At 38.2% G+C, this 26,530-nt stretch overlaps 1 protein-coding gene across 3 annotated transcripts in view; it reads right to left on the bottom strand.

Moving 5' to 3' along the window:
- Nucleotides 1-26,530, bottom strand: part of OSBPL9 (oxysterol binding protein like 9) — a 186,576-nt gene that overhangs the window by 114,683 nt on the left and 45,363 nt on the right. For 2 of the 3 annotated variants that reach the window (XM_047872192.1, XM_047872191.1), the window contains exon 3: nt 3,539-3,617. The exons of the other annotated variant lie outside the window; for it this stretch is intronic. In XM_047872192.1, the coding sequence (XP_047728148.1) occupies nt 3,539-3,617 (79 nt within the window). The remainder of the gene's footprint in view (nt 1-3,538; nt 3,618-26,530) is intronic. 3 annotated transcript variants of the gene reach the window in all.

Consider the following 26,530-nt stretch of genomic DNA (forward strand, 5'->3'; position numbering starts at 1 on the left):
GGTCATGATCTCATGGTTCGTGAGTTTGAGCCCTACATTGAGCTCCCTGCTGCCAGTGTGGAACCTGCCTGGGATCCTCTCTCCCTCTGTCTGTGCCCCTGCCCCTGATTATATATTAAACATAAATGTATTTATGTAAATTTATAAATAAAATAAAACTTAAAAAACAAAAACAAAAACATTGTGCTGAGCTAAAATAAAACCAGACAAAAGAGAGACATAATGTGTGATTCCATTTGTGTGAAACTCTCCAAAAGAAAAATCTATAATGATAGAAAGTAGATCAGTGGTTGCCTGGGGCCAGTGGCTGAAAGTGGAGACTGAAAGAAAAAAGGAAATCTTTTGGATGACAAAAATGTTCAATATCTTGATTGTGGAAGCAGTTATGAGTAATAAATTTGTCAATACTCACTGAACTTCATAATGTGTACATTTTATCATATATTAATTATACCTCTATAAAGATTAAACATACATACATAATTCAACTATTTCTCACTGCCTCCCTACCCCCTGAGTTACCATGTGGGAGCTATATCACCTCTCTGGATGACAATAGCCTGACTAGTTTCCCTGCTTCTGTCCTTGCCTCCTGCATTTTATTCTCAACACAGTGGCCACACTGATACTGTTAAAAATTACATCATGTGACTCTTCTTCTCAAAACCCTCTAACGGCTTCTCAGTAAAATTCAGCATCCTTACTCTGACATATGAGGCCTCACATGACCAGCTTCTCTGTTACCTCATAGATCTCATTTCCCACTACCCTCCCCCATGATTACTTGCACTCCAATCAGAGGTGGCCTCCCTGCTGCTCCTGAAATATAGCAGGCACACTCTTTTGCACTTCTTATTCCCTCTGCCTAGGCATGATGTACTCCCTATTACCAACCCCAATAAGGCCTTAAAGTTTGTTTCCTCACTTCCTTCAGGTCTTTCACCAAAGGGCACTGTCTCAATGAGTCTTTCCCTGGCCACTCTCAAATTTCAGCACCTCCGTGCCCACATATACAACCTCACTTGTATTTCATTTTCTCCTTTCCTGCTTTATTTTTTTCTCCCCAGGCCTTAGCACTGTTTTATGTATTTGTATTTTACTAATATATATGTTACTTATATCTTATTGGCTTTCTCCTCTACCAGAATGGATGACCCAAGAGATAAGGAATTTTATCTGCTTTGTTCAATACTGTTACCCCAGATCTTAAAATGGATGTTGAATAAATGAATGTATCTCAACAAATTCTAGCTTTCCCTTTAATAGCTGATAGTAAGTAAAATTTACTTTATAGATGCATCAACTGACACTTTATTTGCTTTAAAAAATTCTGGTAAATTAAATAAAAACTTCAACACACTTAAACATATACAAATATATATCAGCCAAACTTGTTTTCAATTCTAATCAAGAATACAGAATCTATCAGGGGTGCCTAGGTGGCTTAGGCAGTTAAGCATCCAACTTCTGCTTAGGTCATGATCTCATGGCCCATGAGTCCAAGCCCAGCATCAGGCTCTGTGCTGACAGCTCAGAGCCTGCTTCAGATTCTGTGTCTCCCTCTCTCTCTGCCCTTCCCCATCTCTCTCTCTCTCTCTCTCTCTCTCTCTCTCAAGAATAAACATTAAAAAATTAAAAAAAAAAAGAACACAGAATCTATCAGACATTAAGAACTTTTTATCAAATTTTCAGAGAATTTCTTCTGAGTAAGGATCTATGTGAAATAACTCTCATTACTGCCAAGAATATATAGAATATAGAGTCCTGCTGAGTTCTTTACAAAAGCCAGATAATCTCATGTTGCCTGAAGCTCCCATTACTATTACAGTAGAGAAAACTAATCAGTTTGACAGCCCCAGAGCTAAGAATTCATTTTAAAAATACATATAACTCTTACTTACACTTGTCATTTATATCAATAAAAGAATTAAAGGAATTGCTTATTTTATAAGCAAACCACAGAAATATGGGACTATCAAACATAAATAATTTAAAAGTTAGAAGGTACAGGTACCCTTACTCTAGAGGTCTGAGTCTCCTCTCCTTTAAATAGGCAAACAATACAGCTTCTGGAAGTCCAAAGGAGGTGTCTCCTTAATAACTGCAGAGGAGAAAATTCTATACTGCAGCCTTCACCTGCATCCAGCAGCTATTACTGGAAACACATTAAAGTATTCATATTCACTCAAGTAAAGAGTTTCAGTGTGGGGGTGTTATCTACTTTAGTTTATGAGCAGCATTATATATTCAACCTAAAAATAAAGGCCCCGAGCTTTCATAATAAGATTTAAAATGTTTTGTAAAGTTAAATGCAGTGGAAAATTTCAGAAAGGATTATTAGTTAAGCAGCTCTGAATAAAGAGTATAACCAAACACAGTAAATATTTTAAGGATGTTTTTTCCTGAAAGGATTAGGTGTATCACTATTGAGTTATATTGGTTTGTCTTCATCGTATATAAGCTGCATCTTTCATTTCTATGTGTCAATTTCCTAAACAAGACAATGAAGAAAAATAACTTCACTATACTATCCTAGCATGGAAGGACAATAGCTGTCTCAACATCTTGTATAATGAAGTCACTGACTTCATAACCCAAAACATTTTTAAGCTATCAATTTATTTAATATATTTATTTACACTGGTACACCTAGCATCTATCATAGTGCATTGTCACTTGTAGTTCAGAGAAACTGCTAACATATCCAAAGCTTCTCATTTCTAAGTTCCATGGAATGCTTTAACATAAAATAGAGGTTACTCTGGATAGGCAAAATGACAAAACCATTAGTAACAAAGCTAATAGACATTCCTAATAGATGAGAGGTACATTATACATGAAAGATGCATCATTAAAATTGACTTTTATTTGCTGGTTTAGTTTTCAAAGCAAGATGAAATGAGAATGATCATACAGTACCTTACCCTTTCTACCGGTGAACCATAGCATGCAATGCCGAAACATAGCAGTGGCAGATGGCATTGGTGTTATTAACTATAAAAAGGATAATAGCAGAGAAATGACGGCTGGCAGACAACACACAGAAATGCAGATGAAATGAATGCAAACTTGCAGTTCTTGAAGCAAAGCAAAACCTTTAAGCCAAAGGTTGCCATTAGCTTCAATTTAATTTACATTTTGAGTTTTACACAGACAAACACTGCAACCTTCACAATCAGTCTTTAGACTCTTCATGCAGAGGCAGAACCATACTCCTCGATAAAGAAGATCAGCAACCTTCTGTAAACACAAGCCAGCAGCAGCAGCAGCCCATTACTTTCTCCCTTCACTGATTTTTATCCTTTAAATTTTTAATCTCCAATTGCAGCCAGATCCACAGTCGTTTCAAACAGATCTGTATCCACTGCAGATACAAATCCCTGCCTAACCTGCAGTACCACTTCATCCAGAACGTTCCTGTGCACTCATTCATGCAGATCAGTTGCAAAACCATTCAAGTCATCCAGCAAACAACCCAAAAGAGAAGGAAAGAAGCAGTTGGGACTGTGAAGAGAAAGAATCTCTTCTTTCAGCTCACCCTGGAAATGGAAGGTTTTCTGATCAACAGTTATTGTGAAGGTGCTGTCGTCCTCATCGTCTATACCAATCACAGCTCCCTGTGAAACAAAGAGCAAAATCCCAATAAGGCAAACAATGACATCAGCAATATTCACTACTGCTACAGCCCTGGAATGCTTAATGCACCGAGGACACTGGCAGTAAGCTAGACACAGAAAAGGGGAATCTGAGACCGTATTTTTGCTTAGGGAGGAAGAACTAAAGGAGAGGGGATGGCAGGGCACTGTAGTACTCTGCATAGCTACCTTCTATCCTTGCATAAGGGGCATGGTTGTGGTGAGGGGGAGGGGACAAACATAGAAGCTGAGTCTAGAATCTGTGTTTCAGAGTCAGCCACTGAGGCTTTCTGAGCTTTGGACTACTCTCTAAAATTGGGGGGTCAGAAACCTCCACCTCACCCAGTTGTTGTGAGGCCAAAGAATGCAGGTCCTCTTCAGCAGGCTGCTTTGTGTTACACTTTTTAGTGCAGAAATGTCAGGTAACACTTGCTTTAAAACACTACCCCAATCAATTCTTCCCAGTGTGCCTTCATTTATACATGGCTGTGCAACTGCACTTTCCACTTTCTGCTGTAATTTTCTGTTCATATGTCTGCCTCCTCCCACTGAAGTGCCATGAGATCTTGGAAGTCAAGGACTACATTATTTATTTTGGTACATGACCCTTAAGTACACATCCAAACTATGTTTTCTAATAAAAGCATGAACAACTCTTCAAAGACAGGGGAGGAAGGGAACATATTTGTAAATTGTTTGTACCAAGAAAGTGGATAGGCTGGGTTTTAAACTTTTTTTGTGTTCAACCTCAAGCAGCTCATGAAGACAACAGGAATTAAGAGACAGGAAGCTACTCAAAACAGGGAGTGTAACATTATAATCAGTGTCCTTAAGAAGTGTCTAAAGTATTCCAGAGAGAGAAGCTAGAGAACCTGAGATAGGCAAAATGCTTCAGGATGGTTACAAAAGTAACAGTGTGCCACAGACAAAACCAGGACCTTGAAAATGGGGGTTGAAAAGAATCGGGGGGCCAAAATACCTAATCTCATGAAAAAAGGCTACTCCTATTACAAGAGGATTAGGTAATAGAGCCAAACATTTGTTAAATCTCTTCTCAGAGGCCATCTGGATATACCCCAACTATACGCAAACCCCACTGACCTGAATTATCTTATTCTTCAGTTTTGGATTGGGTTAGGATTGTTACCCCATTTTCAGATAAGGAAAGTATCTCCCGAGAGTATAATGACTTACCCAAGGTCACACAAAGAATGAATGTCAGAACCAGAACCACTGGCAGGATACCTACTTATTCCATGACAGCAAATATAGACACATTTCAGTGGGTAAGCAAGTGTGGGACTGGATCTTTCTGGTTAACTGAGTTAGATGTATCAAATATTTGCTAAGTCATAACTAAATACAAAAATATGTGCTAGATACAGCTCTGTAATATGTAACAACAGTCCCTGCCTTCAAGGCACATATACTTCAGAGGAGGAGATAAAACATGCAAAGAGGTGAGTATAAAACAAGGCAAAAAATGATCTCTACATCAATGAACTTTGAAAACATCATGCTAAGTGAAAGAAGCTAGTCACAAAGGACCATAAGGTATAATTCCATTTATATGAAATGTCCAAAACAGGCAAATTCATAGAGACAAACAGTACATTAAAGTTTGCCTAGGGTTGTGGGGAAGGGAAGAAGTGGGGTAAAATAGGGAGTGACTGCTAACAGGTATGGATTTTTTTTTTTAATTTTTGTAATGTTTTATTTATTTTGAGAGAGAGAGCATGAGCAGGGGAGAGACAGGCAGAGGGGAGCAGAAGATCTGAAGTGGGCTCTGCACTGACAGCACAGAGTCCGATACGGGGCTTAAACTCACAAACTGTGAGATCATGACCTGAGCTGATGTCAGACACTCAACCAACTGAGCCACCCTGGTGGCCCGCAGATAGGGGTTTCTTTATGAAAACATTCTAAAATTGATTGTGGGAATGGTTGCTTGACTATGTGAATATACTAAAAACAATGAATTGTATACTTTAAATGGGTGAATTGCACTGTATGTGAAATATATCTCAACAAAGCTGTTATAAATCACTCCAATCCCAAATGTCTGTTCTTTCTTTTGGATCCCTTAATGTAAATTTACCATTTACCTGGTCAACTCAGATGGAAACCTCTAGGTTCTACACATGTCCTCCTTCATTCCATCCCCATAAGTTGTGCTCATTCCACCCTTGAACCATAATCTCAAATATGTCAATTCTTCTCCATCTATGAATTGCCAACACCCGAATTCAGGCTCTCATAACTCCATGCTTGATAAGGCAGTCTGTCTCCCTTCAGTCTGGCTACCTTTTTAGTCCAGTCTTTTGCTATTGCTAGAGTAATATTTCTAAACTACAGAGTCTCACAAGAGAAAAAGATGTTTAAAACCTTCCTTGGGTCTCTGAACTAAGAGATAAAGTCAACATTTCTTCATAATGCCGATCAAGACTGTGCAAAATCTAACTAACTTAGGAAACTAACCTTTCCACTGTTATCAACTAGACCCTTCCTCCTTACCACACACAAAGGCCCTGTACATACAGCCCCAACATTTCTTCCATGCACTGGGGGGAAAAAAACTAAACACACCAATTAATTTCACTTTTTTATGTCCTTTCTTATGCTCAATTACCAACCATTTATGAAAAAAAGCAAAACCCCACATCTCCCCCTAGCTACAACCTCCTTTTTCACAAAGGAGTTTTTTTTTTTTCTTTTTAATGTTTACTTAACTTAGAAAGAGAGAGACAAAGTGCAAGAGGGGAAGGGGCAGAGAAAGGGAGACACAGAATCCAAAGTAGGCTCCAGGCTCTGAGCTGTCAGCACAGAGCCTGATGCAGGGCTTGAACTCACAAACCTCGAGATCATGACCTGAGCTGAAGTTGGACGCTTAACTACTCACCCAACCAGATACCCCAAGAATCAAAAATTTTTTTTAAAAAAACTTTTTAATGTTTATTTATTTTTGAGAGAGAAAGAGGGACACAGTGTGAGTGGGGGAAGAGCAGAGAGAGAGAAAGACACACAATCTGAAGCAGGCTCCAGGCTCTGAGCTATCACCACAGAGCCTGAGGCAGGGCTCGAACTCACAAACTATGAGATCATGATCTGAGCGGAAGTCAGATGCTTAACCAACTGAGCCACCGAGGTGAGCCCCCCCCACCCCAAGAATTAATTTTTTTTAATGTTCATTGTTTATTTTTGAGACAGAGAGACAAGGCACGAGCAGGTGAGGGGCAGAGAGAGAGGAAGACACAGAATCTGAAGCAGACTCCAGGCTCTGAGCTATCAGCACAGAGCCTGATGTAGGGCTTGAACTCACAAGCCATGAGATCATAACCTGAGCAGAAGTCGAATGCTTAACCGACTGAGTCACCCAGGCACCCCTCACAAAGGAGCTTTTTAAAAATTGACAATGTCTTAACCTTTCATCCACTCCTGCAATCTAGCTTCTTTCCCACCACTGCACCAAACTACAGTCACACAGTTCTCCAATGACTGCTTTAGTACTCTCTAGTTATGTCATACACCACCAGTCTAAAGCACTGTTGCTGCTGCTGACCGGTTCCTTCTTGAAACTCTCCTTCAATGGCCCTTAATTACCTAAGCTGTGCTTCAGAAATATTTCTACTTAGGTCCCTTTGACAACCTATACAGGAGAAAGTAGTCTTTTGTCACCCATTATAATTTATCTCTCCTCTGTCCAAATGCTTCTGTGAAGACACTGGAAGATAGCTAACAATCTCCCAGTCCAATTGGGTCTTGCCATTATCCTGAACATTCTTCAACATACAGATGTACAATTCATTTGACAATCTGGCCTCCCAGTTTCCTGATTTGTTCAACTCAAATAAACTTCACTGCCATTCTCCTTCAGTCACTCATTCCCAATGGCAATACACCTGCACTACCCAATATAACAGCCATTAGTCACACATGGGTATTTAAATTTTAATTAAAATTTAAAGTAAGTTACTCAGTCACATTTCAAGTGCTCAATAGCTACTACATGCGGTTAGTGGCTATGAAATTAAGTGCAGATACAGAATATTTTAATAATTGCAAGAAGTCTACTGGACAGTGAGTGTTGTCCTAGATCTTGTCATCATAGAGACATAAATCACAATAAATAGTTAATACTGCCTGTTACTGAATATTTTCAATGACCCAGGCACTATAAGCATTTTACATATTCTTTATCATTTGAAAACAACAACTTCATATTGAAAGGTGACATATACATAAATCATAACCCTACAAGCTTAGTGAAAAGAAGTTCCCTTTGTACCCTTTCTTAATCATTAGCCCCACTCTCCATTCCAAAGGTAAATACTATCTTTCTTTCCAACATGATAAATTATTTTTGTCTGTCTTTGAACTTTATACAAACGGACTTCTGCAATATACTTTCTTTTGTGTCTGGCTTCTTTCATTTAACATAATGCTTGTGAAATGCATCACAGTTATTGTATATAGCAGTAGTTTGTTCACTTTTATTGCTATATATAGTATTCTTTTGTATGGATTTTCCACAATTTATTTACAGTCCCATTGTAGATGGATATTTATGTTGTCTCCCGTTTTTGATTCATAGGATCATGCTGCTAAGGCATTCTTATGTATCTCTCTCATTATACATATGCTTATATTTTTATTAGGTACATATCTAGGAGTAAATTTGCTAGGTCATAGGATATCTACATGCTAATTTTATTTTTTTAATTTTTTAATTGTTATTTATTTATTTGTAGTTTGAGAGAGGGAGGGAGGGGGGACAGAAAGAGAAAATGGGGGAGAGAAGGAGAGAAAGAGAAAAAAATCCCAAGTGGCTCCACGCTCAGCATAGAGCCTGATGTGAGGCTGAATACCACAACCCTGGGACCATTACCTGAGCCAAAATCAAGAGTCAGATGCCCAACCAACTGAGCCACCCAGGCACCCCTATTCACTGTTTTAAATAGGCTCTATGTCCAATATGGGGCTTAAACTCATGACCCTGAGATCAAGAGTCACATGCTCTACCAACTGAGCCAGCCAGGCACCCTTGCACATGCCAGTTGTAAAAGATACTGTCAAATAATTCTCAAAAGTGGCTGTGCCAATTATACTCCAACCAATGGTCTACAAAAGTTTCAACTGCTCCACATCTTCACTAACATTGTTGTACTTTAGTCATTCTGGCAGGTGAGTAGTGCTATCTTATAGTGGGTTTAATATACATTTCATTTCCCTGATAACTAATAAGGTTAAGTATCTTTTCATGTTTCTTGGCTATTTGAATATCCTCTTGTGAAATAGTGACAAGACTGGACGATTATTTTATAATTATCTGTAGAAGCTTTTTACATATCTTGGATATGAACCCTTCTCTAGTTATGAATTAGGCAAGTATCTTCTCCCATCCTGTTGCTAGTCTTTGTATTCTCATAAAGATGTCCATGAAGAATTCTTAGTGTACACTAATTTTAGTGTAGTACAATGTATTAATTTCACACTTTATGATTGGGCTTTCTGTGTTTTAAGAAGTCTTTCCGGGGCACCTGGGTGGCGCAGTCGGTTAAGCGTCCGACTTCAGCCAGGTCACGATCTCGCGGTCCGGGAGTTCGAGCCCCGCGTCAGGCTCTGGCCTGATGGCTCAGAGCCTGGAGCCTGTTTCCAATTCTGTGTCTCCCTCTCTCTCTGCCCCTCCCCCGTTCATGCTCTGTCTCTCTCTGTCCCAAAAATAAATAAACGTTGAAAAAAAAAATTTTTAAAAAAAAGAAGTCTTTCCCAATCTCAAGGCCATGAAAATATTCTCTCCAATGTTATCTTTTAGAAGTCTTTACATATGGATATCAGGTGAAGTAAATCCTCCACCTTTTTTCTCTTGGCCTTTATAAGTTATAAATCAACATCAGCACCACAGTCAATGCCCAGGTCCCCCTAGGCCACCAGGTGAGAACAAGTCACCATTTCTACTGGGGGTCTGTTGGTTGACTGAGATGGCAGGAATCAGAAGTGGGTGTTCTTGGTCCTTTATAAATCTAAATAAGCAGAACAAGTTACACAAAAACTTGCTAGGATTCTGACGGAATGAACTGGGACTGCCAAATATTTAAGTCTCTTTACATTTCAATGTTTATAGTTTTCTGAGTAGAGGTCTTGTCCACCTTTCATTAATGTTTATTAAGTGATTAATGTTTTTGATGCTATAGTAAATATTCTTTATTTTTAAAAATTCATTTTCTAATTACTAGTTGTTAGTATATTAAAATACAGTTTATTTTGTATAATGACCTTGTATCCAGTAATCTTGCTAAATTCATCTATCAATTCTAATAGTAAATCTGTAAATTCTCTTGAATTTTCTGTTAAGTTGCTACAAATAATAACAGTTTTAGTTGTTCTACTCCAATTCTTATACCTTATATTATTTTTCGTGCTTTATCCATTGACTAAGAATGCCAGTGCATGTGTGGTTAAAGACTGCCACTAGAAGAGCAGATGACGGTGAATCTAAGTGATGACAGAGGGCATCCTTGCCCTTGGTCTCTCTCCCATTGTCCTCTGTAGCTATTTAAAACCTTCTCTATTTACCTTGAACTCCCAACAACAACATAAGCAGTCATCAGGTAGAAACTCTAGACCTGCTATGCCCTCTCACCCAAACATTCACCTGCATCTATACCTACTCTTGCTTCCTTTCCACTTGTCATAATGGAAAAAGGGCTCCAACCCCATCACTGTTCCTTAGATCTCTTACTCTACCAAATTTTCAACTTCTTTGACTACTGGCTCTTTCCCAACAGCATTTACACATGTTGAAATTCTTTACCCTATTTAACAACAACAATCATTCATTCAATTGTACATCCTCATCTAGCAACTGGCCCACACCTCTCATTCCCTTCCAGTCAACATTATTATTTAGATTTGTCCAAGCCTCCTAAATTGTTTTAGCCTCCCATTCCTTGTGGGATATGTAACCACATCAATGGCTCTTCTTCACCTTCAAGTAAGGTGACCATATGACTTGGTTTGCCTGGGACAGTTCCAGATTATTTCTGTTGTCCTGGCATAATAATGAATAGAGTATCCTGGTCTTTTATTCTTGAGTGTCTGGTTTAAGGGATATGGTCACGCTGGCATAGCCTAGCCTACAATGTCCTCAGTGATTTGCTCCATACCTACCTCTCATCTCTTATCAAATTCTACAGTTGGACAGTTTGAGGTTTACCAGTTGTCCCAGGCTCTCTTCCACCAAACATTCATCCTTTCACTTTATCTGAGTGTATGCTACTTTATTTTTTACATTTGGTAAAGCAAAACTCTGTTTGCTAATCCACATATTGAATAACATTCTACCTTAAACAAGTTCTTTACGATGCAAACCCACCAAAATACCAAAGTTTTTATTTCAGCCTGCTTTTATGACCCACTGTACCAACACAGTAAACACATATATTTTTCACTTACTTCTCACGATTTCTATTCTGAATATATGAGATACTCCACCTTGCAGGTTATCAGTACTTTGTGTTCACCAAGATACCTGCTGCTTCAGGGTCACACTATCCAAGTTCCAGATAGAAAGTAACTAGAGCTGGAGTCTAGTGCAACCAGATGAAATTTCTGACTTTCTCTCTTCTTTCTTCTACACACAAACATACCCCAGACATGAGTCATAGTTCTGGTACCAAAGACAGAAAGTTTTGCTCTCATGGCTTAGAAGAAAAACAGAACAAAACAAAACAGAACACCACAAAACAGAATTCTGGCTATTTTGGGCCAATCTCCCTTTGCAAGAAGAGAAAATTGAATTGGTAAACTGGATCTAAGATAGTAAGAAAGAAATGATGACTCCTCTGGGACACAGACTGCTCATATAGCTCCTAAAAGAAATATACACAATGTTATAAATACACAGCACAGCCACTCCCACAGTAACTCTACAACCACATCCTTTCTCTCCTTGCTGAAATATTAGAAACCTATCTTACATTCATATAACACATTTAAATATGAACTTGGAGATTCAGACAGAACAGGTATTACACTTCTTTAGAAATTAGAAAACAGGCTCAGAGAGGTTAAAAAAAAAAAATTGTCCAAGGTCCTACAACTAAAAGGCAGGAGAATTCATGTTTTGGAATTCCTGATCCAAAGCCCTTTCTTAATAGGGCATTGTTATAATAAGCAACATTCACTAATTACTTCAATAGATTTATTAAATACCTATTCTGGGCCAGGAACATTAATAGCCAAGGAATATAAATAGGATAAAATATATCTCTGCCCTTGAAGAGCACATCATCTAGAGAGGAAAGAGAGGAGTCAACAATACAGAAGGAAATAGGAAAGCCTGAGGTCTGGCCTGCTTACCCAAATGCTGTTGCATGGAGGACCTATTTTAACATCATTCATTGATTTAACGTATATTTATTAAATTTTCTAGACATTACTATAGCTAATAGGAATAGATCAGTGAACAATCTGCTTTGCTGTTTTCACTAAATATTGTTTTGAGGTTTCTTAGTGCTGTGTGTGTGTGTGTGTGTGTGTGTGTGTATGTATATATATATATAAATATATATATATACATACACACACACAAACTTTTCATGCTGAGAATATATATGCACATATACACGCACACACACACAATCTATTTTGAGAATACATATGTACGTTTTACCTGCTATATAGTATTTCTACTATATAAGTATTCCACAATGTGTCAGTTTCCTAACATTTAGGTTATTTTTCATTTTTCCTGTTCCAATAATCCAGCAATGACCATTACTGTATATGTCTCCTGGTAACACTTCTATAAGAAAGTAAGAATATGCTCTAAAATGGAATGAGTTCCAATTTTATGTAGAGTTGGGCACATCTTCAACTTTATTAAATACTACAAAATGTCTCCGTAAGTGTTGTATTGATTTATATCCCAACCAGTACTATATGAAAGTTCTTACATCCCCAATCATTAGCCAACACTAGGAATAATCAGACTTTATAAACCCTTGACAATGTGATAAAAATACTATCTTCCTGGAGTTTTAATTTGCATTTTCTGATATCACTGAGAAATAAGAACCTAGTTGCATTTATTGCCATTCTTATTTCCTCTTATATGAATTGAGTGTACATATCCTTTGTGCATTTTCTTTTAGGCATTCTTTTGTCTTTTTTACTGATTGGTATGTGTTCTTTGGGATTTCTTTTTGTCTTTTTTATTATTAATCTGTAGGATTTTAAAAATATACCCTGGATATTAATCTTTTGTCAGTTATATGCATTGTAAATATCTTCACTCCTGTCCACGCATTATCTTTCTCTTCAATTGTGGTGACTTTTGGTTGTTGGTAGTGGTCAAAAGTTTTAAAATTTGAAGGTTATCAAATCTACCAATCTCTTCTATCATGGTTTGTGCTTTAAAACATCCTATTTTGTCTTGACATCATAAAGACATTCTTCTATATATTCTTACAAGTATGAATTTTCATTTTATACCTTTAATACTTCTGGAATTTATTGTGTATAGCATAAGGTAGGAAGTAAATTTTATTTTTCCCATATGGGCAGTCACTTGATCCAGCTTCATTTACTGAGTGACAGTATCTGGTTTGAAATGTTATCATATTCTTTTTTTTTTTTTAATTTTTTTTTTCAACGTTTATTTATTTTTGGGACAGAGAGAGACAGAGCATGAACGGGGGTGGGGCAGAGAGAGAGGGAGACACAGAATCGGAAACAGGCTCCAGGCTCTGAGCCATCAGCCCAGAGCCTGACGCGGGGCTCGAACTCAGGGACCGAGAGATTGTGACCTGGCTGAAGTCGGACGCTTAACCGACTGCGCCACCCAGGCGCCCCTGAAATGTTATCATATTCTGAACTGTCATAGTTGTGTGGTTCTATTTGAGTTTTCTCTTCTTTGCCACTGATCAATTTCTTTCCTCTTATATCAACACCATATCATTTGAATAACCAGTTTCATAAAAAGTCTTAGAAATGGCAAGTCCCCCAACTCCTTATTCTTCAAATTTTTCTTGCCCCTTTACCATTTTAAATGACTTTTAGAATCACCTTGGCAAGTCATTTAATAAGCCTAATTGTGGTTTTGACTGAATCACATGTATTTACAGATTAATTTAAGGGATATAAGCATAAACATGATATTGAGTTTAACAAGTAGGAATAGTATAGATTTTTTTAATGGTCAGATCTTCCTTTAGTCTTTCAGTGATGTGTTACAGTTTTCCTCCACCAAAGGAATGCACAGATCTTGTAAAATATATCCCTAATAACTTCTGGCTATTATATTTTTTAATAACATTTTTCTAATTGTTTGTGGGTTGTATAAGGAACACTATATGTTTTCTGCATATTGATTTGATACCCAAAAACTTTGCTGAAGGTTAGTCTTTCAAATAGTTTTTCTGTAGATTCTTGTGAATTTTTTTTATGTAGACAAACATTATCATCTGCAAATACCAGTAATGTTTATTCTTCTCTTCCAATCCTTTTTCTTTGAATTCTTATTTCTTATTCTTGTGTTACACATTTGCCAGGACCTATAGTACGGTTACAGAGACATCATCAGCAAATCCTAATTCTCATTCCTCCTTCCAGGCCTTATATTTTCCATATCTTTTGTCTTATAGCATTTACTAGGACCTCCAGAGCACAATATTTAAAGGAGTAGCAAAAGCAGCCACTTAGGTTTGCTACTGACTTTAAAGAGAATGCTTCTACTATTTCACTATTAAATACACTGTAGTATTGCAGTAAATACCCCTTATCAGGTTGAGATTATTCTCTTCTATTTCTAGCTTGCTTAATCTTGAAGGCATGTTTCATTTTAGTCACTACTTCTTTTGCATTTATTCAAATGATCATGTAGTTCTTCCTCTTTTGATCTATTAATAGGATAAATAACTTTAATTAATTTTCAAATTAGCATCATAGTATTACTAGAATAAACTTCATTTGGTCATAATACTTTTTTTTTTATACATCACTGTGTATGGTTTGCTGTATTTTGTTTAGGACTTTGACATCTATATTAATAAAGGACACAAGCCTAAAAATCTTCTTTGTTATTTTTTTATTACTTTATTATTACCTTTTTCTTTTTCTAATTTTTAGAGTTAATGCTTAGTTCATTAATTTTCAATCACTGTTTTATATTAAAATTATAAATCACAGACTGCCTTAGATGCAGCTTTAACATGTGATCCTTTCATTATTATTCAGGTTTAAATATTTCATAATTTCCATTATTATTTCTACATTCACGAATGAATTATTTAGAAGTATGTTTGTAAGGCAGTGAGTGGTTACTGTTTTGTTAAAGGTTTCTTAATTTATTCCACTTTTGTCAAGGAATGTTATCTATGTGAACTGTGTTTTTGTTATTCTTTTTCCATAATAATTTAAATTTCTTTTTCTTAAGGTATAGTAGGTCTCATATTAATACTGTTTCTAAGCTTTCTTTTGGCTAACATTTCCTGGCTAACATTTCATCACTTTCTTATTTTTTTTTTAAGTTTGTTTATTTATTTTTGAGAGGGAGAGAGAGAATCCCAAACAGGCTTTGCTCAGCATGGAGCCTGATTCAGGCTCCATCCCACAGCAGCAAGATCATGACCTGAGCCAAAATCAAGAGTCAGACACTTAACTGACTGAGCCACCCAGGTGCCTCCATCACTTTCCTATTTTTAATTTAATTTGTAATTATGAAATATTGCAAACATTCAGAAAATATAGCAAAATGGTATGTATGTGTCAATGAAAAGATTAAACAGAAATTTACATCTTCCCCAAGGGACGATATTTTCAGTGTCAAATTCAGGAAGAGATGATGTTTGCAAAAAAGCTAATGAATTAACAAAAAAGGCAGAAATTAATAGAGTCATTTTTCATAATGAAATGACAAAACAACAGACAAAAGTTCTTACAGGATGCAGCTCTAAGGGGACAAAACTGAACACATTCTTAAGCTTATACATAAAACTAAAAATACCTTATTGCATCCATTCTAGGATGGCAATAATTGTAAGACGAATCCCAATGCCTGAGATGTTAACATTTGAAAAAATAATGTAGAATCAATGAAATAAGGCACTAGCAGAAAAAGTCAGTGCTAAAACTATGTTTTTTCTGTTTCACCACATTTTATTTTCTGTTGTAGTTAAGTTCATTTTGGAAGGCTATTTCTTTCTTTTTTTTTTCCTTAAATTTAGTTAACATACAGTTCAATATTGGTTTCAGGAGTAGAATTCAGTGATTCATCACTTACATACAACACCCAGTGCTCATCACAAGTACCCTCCTGAATACCCATCACCCATCTAGCCCATCTCCCTCCATCAACCCTCAGTTTGTTCTCTATCACTAAGAGTCTATTGGGGCAGCTGGGTGGCTTCAGTCAGTTAAGCATCTGACTTCAGCTGAGGTCACGATCTCACGATTTGTGGGTTCAAGCCCGCCATCAGGCTCTGTGCTGACAGCTTAGAGTCTGGAGCCTGCTTCAAATTCTGTATCTCCCGCTCTCTCTGTCCCTCCCTGGCTCAGTCTGTCTGTCTGTCTGTCTGTCTGTCTCTCTCTCAAAAACAAATAAACATTAAAATTAAAAAAAAAAAAAGAGAGACTCTTGTGGTCTGTTTCCCTCTCTCCTCTTTTCCCCCCTTCCCGTATGTTTATCTGTTTTGTTTCTTAGATTCCACATATGAGTGAAATCATATGGTATTCGTCTTTCTCTGATTGACTTATTTCACTTAGCATAATACATTCTAGCTCCATCCATGTTGTTGCAAATGGCAAGATTTCATTCTTTTTGATGACTAATATTCGTGTGTGCGTGTGTGTGTGTGTATAAAACTTCTTCTTTATTCATCAGTCAATGGACATTTGGGCTCTCTCCATAGTTTAGCTATTGTTAATAATGCTGCTATACACATTGGGGTACATGTAGCCCAGTGCTAAGACTAGTAATAATCCATCACAATACACTGCTGACCTCTCTTGTGATGAACTAAAAGAAAAGAGAACAGATGACATATCCCTCAGGAAATCAGTCAACTCTGATGACCAGCACAACTGGTAAATGGAGTATTCAGTTTCACTGGACTGGGTAAAAACTGTTACTGTATTAGAATACTTTTTAATATATCAATTAATTTGATATTCATAATTCTATGAGTAAAAAACATGATGCCCATTCCAGAAAATAGGACTCAGCGCGGAATAGATGAGTTGCCTAAAGACACGAGCTAGTAAGAGGCAGAATCTGGATTTGAATTCCATTTTATGTATGGCTTGTTTTTATCTATATCTCACACTACCTTTTTAGTATTATTACTTCTCCCTTTTGCAGATTTTTCCTGGAAATGTCAGTACTTTGCTTTTGGCTAGTATGTGTGTGGGACAGATGGAATCAGACCCTAGGTCTCAACCAACATTTTACTTTTCCGTCAAGGCAAGGGCACCATCTAGTGGCATATACTTTGCCACCAATGTAGTCAAAGACAATAAATAGATGGGAAGGAAATGGTTTTTCACAGTTCCGCTTTCCTCCACTGGTTTGACACCACCTTGTCACAAGTTGGAGTGTGTCTGCATTAACTCTTGTAAGTCAAAAAGAACAGGAGTCTGGTAACACTAAAGATTAAACAGAGTTTAGTAATGAGACAGACTCAAGTTCAATCCTAGATTCACCATTTACTTTGTGACCTTGGTAAGTTGCTAAAAGTAGCCTGAGTCTGTCTCCTTATCTGTAAAATGAAATAACATCATTTACCTGACAAGATTATTATGGGATTACATGTGAAAATCATCCAGCACACTACCTGCTAGGAGAGCTTCCTCAATAACTACTTGTTCCTTTCCCTATTCTCCTTTTATGTAGATTAAAACCACCTGTGTGTTCTGCTTTGTTTTTGTTTTTAATTTTAAGTAGGCTCCACACCCAATGTGGGGCATTACCTCAAGACCCTGACATCAAGAGTCACATGGTCTACTGGGGCGCCTGGGTGGCGCAGTCGGTTAAGCGTCCGACTTCAGCCAGGTCACGATCTCCCGGTCCGTGAGTTCGAGCCCCGCGTCAGGCTCTGGGCTGATGGCTCGGAGCCTGGAGCCTGTTTCCGATTCTGTGTCTCCCTCTCTCTCTGCCCCTCCCCCATTTATGCTCTGTCTCTCTCTGTCCCAAAAATAAATGTTGAAAAAAAAAATTAAAAAAAAAAAAGTCACATGGTCTACCAAATAAGTCAGCAGGCACCCCCTGCTTTGTTTTTTTTAGAAATCATACCATACCACTGGCTCATACTGTGTTGAAGATAACTTCCATAGTTCTTTTGCAAGCAAACTATAGTAAAGGCAAATTCCACAACATTTATTCATTATTTTTCTAAATCTACAAAATCAACACTAAGCATTTTTTGAGTACCTACTTACTACATAAGCAGACACTGTGACAGTGGATGGGAACTCACTATTGAGTAGGGAAAACAGATAAAATAACATGTAATACTATGTAATAAGTACTTTCATGGATATAAGTGGCAAATGTAAAGATACAGGAGGACTAAGTCTGTTTAGACGGATGTGGATCAGAAGTGCTATACAGAAGAAGGAACATTTGAAAAGTCTGTAAAAGATGAGCTTACCAGACAAGGGCACAGAATTTCTGTCATAAGAAAAAAATATATCAGTATATCAAAAACAATGATGAATGAAGAAACACAGTGAGGAAATACAAGTACAGTGTGGTTGGAACACAGTCTGGGATGGATGGAGAGGCAGGGAGAGATCTATGGCCCAAGACAATCAATGATAGCTCATTAAGCTCACTTGGAATCTAGATGTTAAATGCACTGTCTATTGCCACCATTATCATCATCATCATCCATAGCAGTTATCATGTATTAGATGTGTAATATGTGCCCAAACCTGTCCATATATAATTGCTAAGCCTTACAACAACCCTGTAAATTATAGTTTATCTTCACAGAGGTTAAGAAATGTGCCCAATGGCACAGAGTCAGTAAGGGGTGGAGCTGAGTGAGATTTAACCCCAGGTCTCTGACTCTACTACACCAGTTGCCCCAAACTTGGCTACACAATAAAATCACCTGGAGAATCTATTTTAAAAAATAGGTTCTAGGGGCGCTTGGGTGGGTCAGTCAGTTAAGCATCCGACTCTTGGGTTTCAGCTCAGGTCATGACCTCATGATTTGTGAGTTCAAGCCCCGCGTCAGGCTCCATGCTAGAAGTGCAGAGCCTGCTTGGGATTCTTTCTCTCACTGTCTACCCCTCCCACTCTTGTTCTCTTTCTCTCTCTCTCTCTTAAAATAAATAAATTAATTTAAAAAAATAAAAAACATGTTCTAGACCCTATTCTAAAACAGTTTGTCTAGAGAGTAGGAGGAGGGAACATAATTGTAAACAAAGTCTCCAAATGATTCTGAAATAGGAAGCCAAATGGCAGTCCAGCACTTTGAAAATACCACAAAGACTCTTAAACCACACACACACACACACACACACACACACACACACACACACACACACAAAATGAATTCACAGCTTCCATCTATGTGCCAGGTGCTTAATTGTCACAAAATTCTGCAAGGGTATTATAATCCCCACTTTAAAGAGAAAACCCAAACTCAGGAAGCTTACAGACAGCTTCCCTCTTGCAGTCAACATGTAAAAGGCAAAAATAAGATTCAAACACAGGTATATCTGTTCTTCTCTGTCATGCTCTGTAGTAAGCTACATTCTAAAAAAAGAAAAAAGAAAGACCCTAAATGACCCTTGCCCCTATACAATCTCCCTTTCATAGGTGGGTGGAAACCTATGAATGTGATGACCTATCTATGCAGTTATTATATTACAGAATGAGTTATCACTGGAGTGATTATGGCAAAAGGGAGATTATCTGGTGGTGTAACCTAATCATACGAGGCCTTTAAAAAGCAGTGTTTTTTGCAGCTAGTAGCAAAATGGGGAGTAAGAGAGATACAAAGCACTAGAAGGATTCAAGGTATCTGCCCTGCCACCTTGAAGATGGAAGGGGACACATGACAAATAGTATGTGCAGCTTTTAGAAGTTGAGAGAAGAACCCAGATGACAGCTAGCAAGAAAAAAAGAACCTCAGTCCTACAGTCACAAGGAACTGAATTTTGTCAATAACCTGAATTACCTGGACCCTTAGATTCTTCCTCAGGGCCTCCAGATAAGAGCTCAGCCCAGTGAGCGGAAGGACTGGGATTTCCCTTTCCTTCAAACACAGCCATTTTAAGGTCAGATCACCTGGAAAACCCAGGAAATCAATCTGCAAAGTGGCAGAAGGATATCCACAGGTGGAGGGAGACAGCATGGCAGAATCAAGGTGCGTGTATGTGAATGGCACAGGCATGGAGAGGAGAGAACCCCTTCTGTGGAGAGATAAAAGGGAGAGAAAGAGAGGCTATGGAATTGCGCGGTACTGAGTTGAAACAAAAGGAAAACCTCTCCGGACCACACACTGGGGAACAAGAAATACAGAGAGTGCCAGCTTCTACTCTGCAAACAGCCTTAGCTGCTGAATATCAGGCTCCATTAAGCCTGAACTGTGTGCACATGCCTGGCAGGGGAAAAGCGACCTCAGGGGCGCACTGAGAGAGGTCTCCGAACTCAAGTACTGTGGGAAGAGGGTTTATTGCCTCCCCAAGGACAAAAGATGCTGCAGGCTCCAGCCAAAGGACTTTTATCTGCAGAGCTGAGTGACGCTACCCCAGAAGAGGGCCCTCAGAGGGTCCACCCCAGAAGAGGTGCAGGGTCCTTTAAGACATCAGGTTTTGAATCCCAGCCAAGTGCCTGGGGGGGGGGGGGGGGGGCAAGCCAACTGCTAGGCTGTGAGGGCTGCCTGAACAGCATGTTTTGAGACACCTGGTCTGGGAAGGAGAGGTTGAGGTGTCGCCATTTTTCTCCCCAACACCAACACAGTGGGACTTCAGAGAGCAGCACAGTGGCCCCCAGAGGAGGGGACCTGCTTACACCAAACCCCACCCCTCCGTGCCTGGTAACCTCTTATTTACAGAGACTGATCTACTGAGGAAACTGATGGCCTCTCCTCCAGACCAGCACAGCCACTGGTCCCAGGCACCAACAGACAACTGTTTTGTGTTTTTGTCGGTTAGTGTGTTTGTCTGTTTGCTCTTCTCTTTTTCTTTCAGGTTCATAGTTTCTGATTTGTTTTGGTCAATTCATATTATATATATATATATAATATATATATTATATATATATTATATATATAATGTTATATATATATAATATATATACAATGTTATGTATATATAATATATATATAATATATATATATTATATATATAATATATATATAGGGTTTTTTTTCGGTTTTGTTTGTTTAATTAGGCATTTGTATTACATTCTTTTTATGCCTTTTCTATATCTCCTTTATTTTCCTTTCTCTCTCTCTGGATTAAACCTTATAGGGTTTTCTGTGTTTGTTTTTTGTTTTTTATTCTCTGCTTGGTCTTTTTCACCCCTTTCATTTTTGTCTTGCGGGGGGGGGGGGGGCGGTACGGGCGGCGGGGGGGGGGGGGGGGGAAGCCTGATTCCATACAAAGGGATACCTTTTCCATACCTTTCCTTTTTTCAAGCGTTGCTTCAACAAACAAATCAAAGCACACCTGGCAGAAGGTCCAAACACTCCACCACAAGCAAGAAGGAGCTTTGCAGAGGACTGACCGGCAGGATAGAGCAGCCCAAATGCAACAACAGAGTGCACACAACACACTCCAAAAACACTTCCTGAAGCACTAGGCCCTGGAAAGTGTATGACCCCTTTTTAATACAGTAGTACTCACAGGTACAGGACAAATAACCAACTATTAAAACATGTAAAATACAAAAACCTAGCCAAAATGATGAAACAAGAATTCTCCTCAAAAGAAAATCCAGGAAAAAATGACAGCCAGAGAATTGCTCAAAACAGATATAAACAACATATCTAAACAAGAATTTAGATAATAGCGTCATAAGACTAATAGCATGCTTGAAAAAAGCATAGGAATGCAGCCTACTAGAGACTCAATTTAGACCTGATGACACCTGCAGATTGAAACTGAGGGGATGGGGGTGCCTGGGTGGCTTAGTCAGTTGAGCGCCAACTTCAGCTTAGGTCATGATCTCATGGTTTGTGACTTCAAGCCCCACATCAGGCTCTGTGCTGCCAACTCAGAACCTGGAGCCTGCTTCGGATTCTGTGTCTCCCTCTCTCTGCCCCTCTCCTGCTCACACCGTTTCTCTCTCTCTCTCTCAAAAGTAAACATTAAAAAAAAAAAAATACTCATAAGGATGCTCACCAAACTGGAGAGAAGAATGGATAAACATAGGGGGAACTTAGAGAAATAGAAAATATGAAAAAGTACAAAATAGAAGTCACAGAACTGAATACACTAATTGAACTGAAAAATACTTGAGGTGTGTTTCAGTGGCCCAGTCGGTTAAGTGTCCAACTCTTGATCTCAGCTCAGGTCTTGATCTCAGGGTCATGAGTTCAAGCCCCACATTGTACTCCATACCAGACATAGAGCCTACTTAAAAAAAAAAAAAAAAAACACTCAAGGGGTTCAACAGCAGATTAGATGAAGCAGAAGAAAACATCAGTCAACTTGAAGACAAAGCAGTGGAACTCACCCAAGCAGAACAGCAAAAGGATGAAAAAAAAGGGAAGACAGTTTAAGGGACATATGAGACATCAAATAAACTAACATTTGCATCACAGGGCTCCCAGAAGAGTGAGAGAAAGGGGCAAGAGTCTTATTTGAAGAAATAGTGGTTAAAAATTTCCCTAACCTAGGGAAAGAAACAGACATACAGGTCCAGGAAGTACAGAGAGTTACCAATAAGATGAACCCAAAGATATCCATATCAAGACACACTATAACTAAAATGTCAGGGCACCTGGGTGGTTCAGTTGGTTAAGTGTCCAACTCTTGGTTTCAGCTCAGGTCATGATCTCACAGTGTGTGGGTTCAAGCCCTGCATCAGACTTCACACTGCTGAGGTGGAGCCTGCTTGGGATTCTCTCTTCCTCTCTGCCCCTCCCCTGCTTACACGCATGTTCTCTCAGAATAAATAAACTTTTATTTATTTTTTAAAAAATTTTTTGATATTTATTTATTTTTGAAGGAGAGAGAGATAGAGTGTGAGTGGGGGAGGGGCAGAGAGAGAGGGAGACACAGAATACGAAGCAGGCTCCAGGATCTGAGCTGTCAGCACAGAGCCTGACGCGGGGCTCAAACTTACAAGCCGCGAGATCATGGCCTGAGCCAAAGTCGGACGCTCAACCGACTGAGCCACCCAGGCACCCCAGAATAATAAACTTTTAAAAATAAATTAATAAAATATCAGAAGTTACAGAGAGAATCTTTTTTTTTTTAATTTTTTTTAATGTTTATTTATTTTTGAGAGAGACAGACAGAGTGCAAGCAGGGGGAGGGGCAGAGAGAGAGGGAAACACAGAATCTGAGGCAGACTCCAGGCTCTTGAGCTGTCAGCACAGAGCCCAATGTGGGGCTCCAACTCACAAACCACGAGATCATGACATGACCCAAAGTCAGACACAACCAACTGAGCCACCCAGGCACGCCAAAGAGAGACTCTTAAAAAGAGACTTGTGATATACAAGAGAACTCATGTAAGAGTTTTTAGCAAAAACTTCATAGGTCAGAAGGGAGTGAATGTTATATTCAAAGTGCTGAAAGAAAAAACTTCCAATCAAGAATACTGTACTCAGCCAAGTTATCATTCAAAAGTTCAGAAGAAAGAGAATTTTCCAGGCAAGTACATGATAAAGGAGTTCGTCACCATTAAACTGGCCTTTTACAATGAGAAAGAATGAAATACGGCCTTTTGTAGCAATGTGGATGGAACTGGAGAGTGTTATGCTAAGTGAAATAAGTCATACAGAGAAAGACCGATACCATTTTCACTCTTATGTGGAGCCTGAGAAACTTAACAGAAGACCATGGGGGAGGGGAAGGGGAAAAAAAAGAAAGAGAGGGAGGGAGCCAAACCATAAGAGACTCTTAAAAACTGAGAATAAACTGAGGGTTGATGGGGGGTGGGAGGGATGGGAAAGTGGGTGATGACCATTGAGGAGGGCACCTGTTGGGATGAGCACTGGATGTTATATAGAAACCAATTTGACAATAAATTTCATATTTAAATAAATAAACAAATAAATAAATAAACAAACTGGCCTTTTAATTAATGTTAAAGTGACATCTTTAAGCTGAAAAGAAAAGGCACCATCTAATAACAAGAAAACATATGGAAGTAAAAAACTCACTAGTTGGGGCGCCTGGGTGGCGCAGTCGGTTAAGCGTCCGACTTCAGCCAGGTCACGATCTCACGGTCCGTGAGTTCGAGCCCCGCGTCGGGCTCTGGGCTGATGGCTCGGAGCCTGGAGCCTGTTTCCGATTCTGTGTCTCCCTCTCTCTCTGCCCCACCCCCGTTCATGCTCTGTCTCTCTCTGTCCCAAAAATAAATAAATGTTGGAAAAAAAAAAAAAAAAAATTTAAAAAAAAAAAAAAAAAAAAAACTCACTAGTAAGGCTAATATATAGTAAAGGTGAGAGATTAACCATTTATAAAGCTAGTATAAAGGTTAAAAGACAAAAATAGTAAAACCAACTATAACTGCAATAATTAGTTAAGGGATACACAAAATAAAACGATGTAAAGTATGACATCAAAAACATAAAACATGGTGGAAGGGTAACAAAAATGTAGAGTTTTTGTAAGTTGTTATTGACTTAAAATATGCTGTTATATATAAAGACTGTTATTTGTGAACCCCATGGCCAACTGCAAAGCAAAAACCTATAATGAAAAAGTAATCTAAACATAATACTAAAGAAAGACACGAAACCACAAGGGTAGAGAGCAACAGAAAAGAACAGAGAGGAACTACAAAAACAACCAGAAAACAAATAACAAAATGGCTATAAATACATACTTATCAATGATTACTTTAAATATAAATGAACTAAATTCCCAATCAAAAGACAAAGAGTGGCAGAATGGGCTAAAAAACACACACACACAAAAACAACAACTAGACTCCTTTATATGTCACCTGAAAGAGACTCACTTCAGATCAAAGGACACATGCAGACTGAAACTGAAGGGACAGAAAAAGATATTCTGTACAAATGAAAATCAAAAGAAAACTTGTTTAGCTATCCTTATGTCAGACAAAATAGACTTTAAAACAAAGACTGTAATAAAAGACAAAGAAAGGTATTACATAATGATAAATGGGTCAATCCAAAATAGGATATAACATTTGTAAATATTTTTGCACCCAACATAGGAGAACCAAAATATATAAAACAAATATTAACAAACCTAAAGGAAGAAATTGGTAACAATACAATAATAGTAGGGGACTTCAATATATTTTCATTAATGGATAGATCAACCAGACAGAAAATCAATACAGAAACACTGGCCTTAAAAGACACATTTGGCCCAATGGATTTAATAGATAAATAACAGAACATTCCATTCAAAAGCAGCAAAATACACATTCTCCTTAAGTGCACATGCAACATTCTCCAGGATAGATCCCATTAGGCCACAAAACAAGTCTCAATACATTTAAGAAGACTGACATCATATAAAGCATCTTCTCTGAACACAATCATATGAAACTAGAAATCAACTTGCAACATTGTGATTTATGAGAAATATATTTTGGTCTTCTGTATAACCAAATACATATTTCTCATAAATCACAATGTTGCAAGTGATTTCTAAGAAATTTATAAGAAATATATATTTGGTTATTCAGAAGACCAAAATATATTTCTCATATATATTTATCTTCTTCTATAGTTTCTGACTTACAGCTCCCAAAACCTTTGGATTTTCCCAGGTATTGAGAGTGTGCAGTGTCTTTTGTTAACAAGGCAAATTTTAGAACCCACATAAGGATGCGGGCTTGTTGGCAGGAGGACCAATCATGTGATTAAACAGTTGGAACTTGTAGTCGACCCCACCTCCAACCATGGAGAGGAGAGAGGTTGGAGGCTGAATCAGCCAATGGCCAAAGACTTAGTCAATCATGACTATGCACTGAAGCTTCCATAAAAACCCAAAAGGACTGGGTTCAGAGAGCTTCCAGGTTAGTGAACACATGGAGATGGGGGGCAGTGGCATGCCTGAAGAGGGCGTGGAAGCCCCATACCCTTTATCCTTATCTTGTCTTATATCTCTTTATCTGGCTGCTGATTCATATCCTTTAGTAAACTGGTAAACATGTTTCCCTGAGTTCTGAGTTGCTCTAGAAAATTAATCTTAAATTAATTAAGGAGGAGGCTGTTGGAACCTCCAATCTGTAGCTGGTCCGTCAAAACACAGGTAATAGCCTGGGGCTTGCAATTAGTATTTGAAGTAAAGGGTGGAGGGCGGGCTTGCAGAACTGAACCCTTAACCTGTGAGCATTTTTCAGACACATCAATCAATGGAACAGAATAGAGAGCCCAGAAATAAACCCACACATCTATGGTCAGTTAATTTATGACAAAGGAGCCAAGAACATACAATGAGAAAAGAAAAGTCTCTTTAATAAATGGTGCTGGGAAAACTGGACAATGAAACGCAGAAGAATGAAAGTGGACCATTTTCTTATACTGCACATAAAAATTAACTCAAATTGATTAAAGACTTGAACATAAGACCTGAAACCATAAAACTTGAGGAAAACATAAGTGGTAAGCTCCTTGACATTGTTCTGACTCCAAAAGCAAAGGCAACAAGAGCAAACATAAACAAGTGGGATGACATCAAACTAAAATTCTGCCTTGCAAAGGAAATCATCAACAAAATGAGAATGC

The sequence above is a fragment of the Prionailurus viverrinus genome, chromosome C1 (genome assembly GCF_022837055.1).
Source record: "Prionailurus viverrinus isolate Anna chromosome C1, UM_Priviv_1.0, whole genome shotgun sequence".
Lineage (NCBI taxonomy): Eukaryota > Metazoa > Chordata > Mammalia > Carnivora > Felidae > Prionailurus > Prionailurus viverrinus.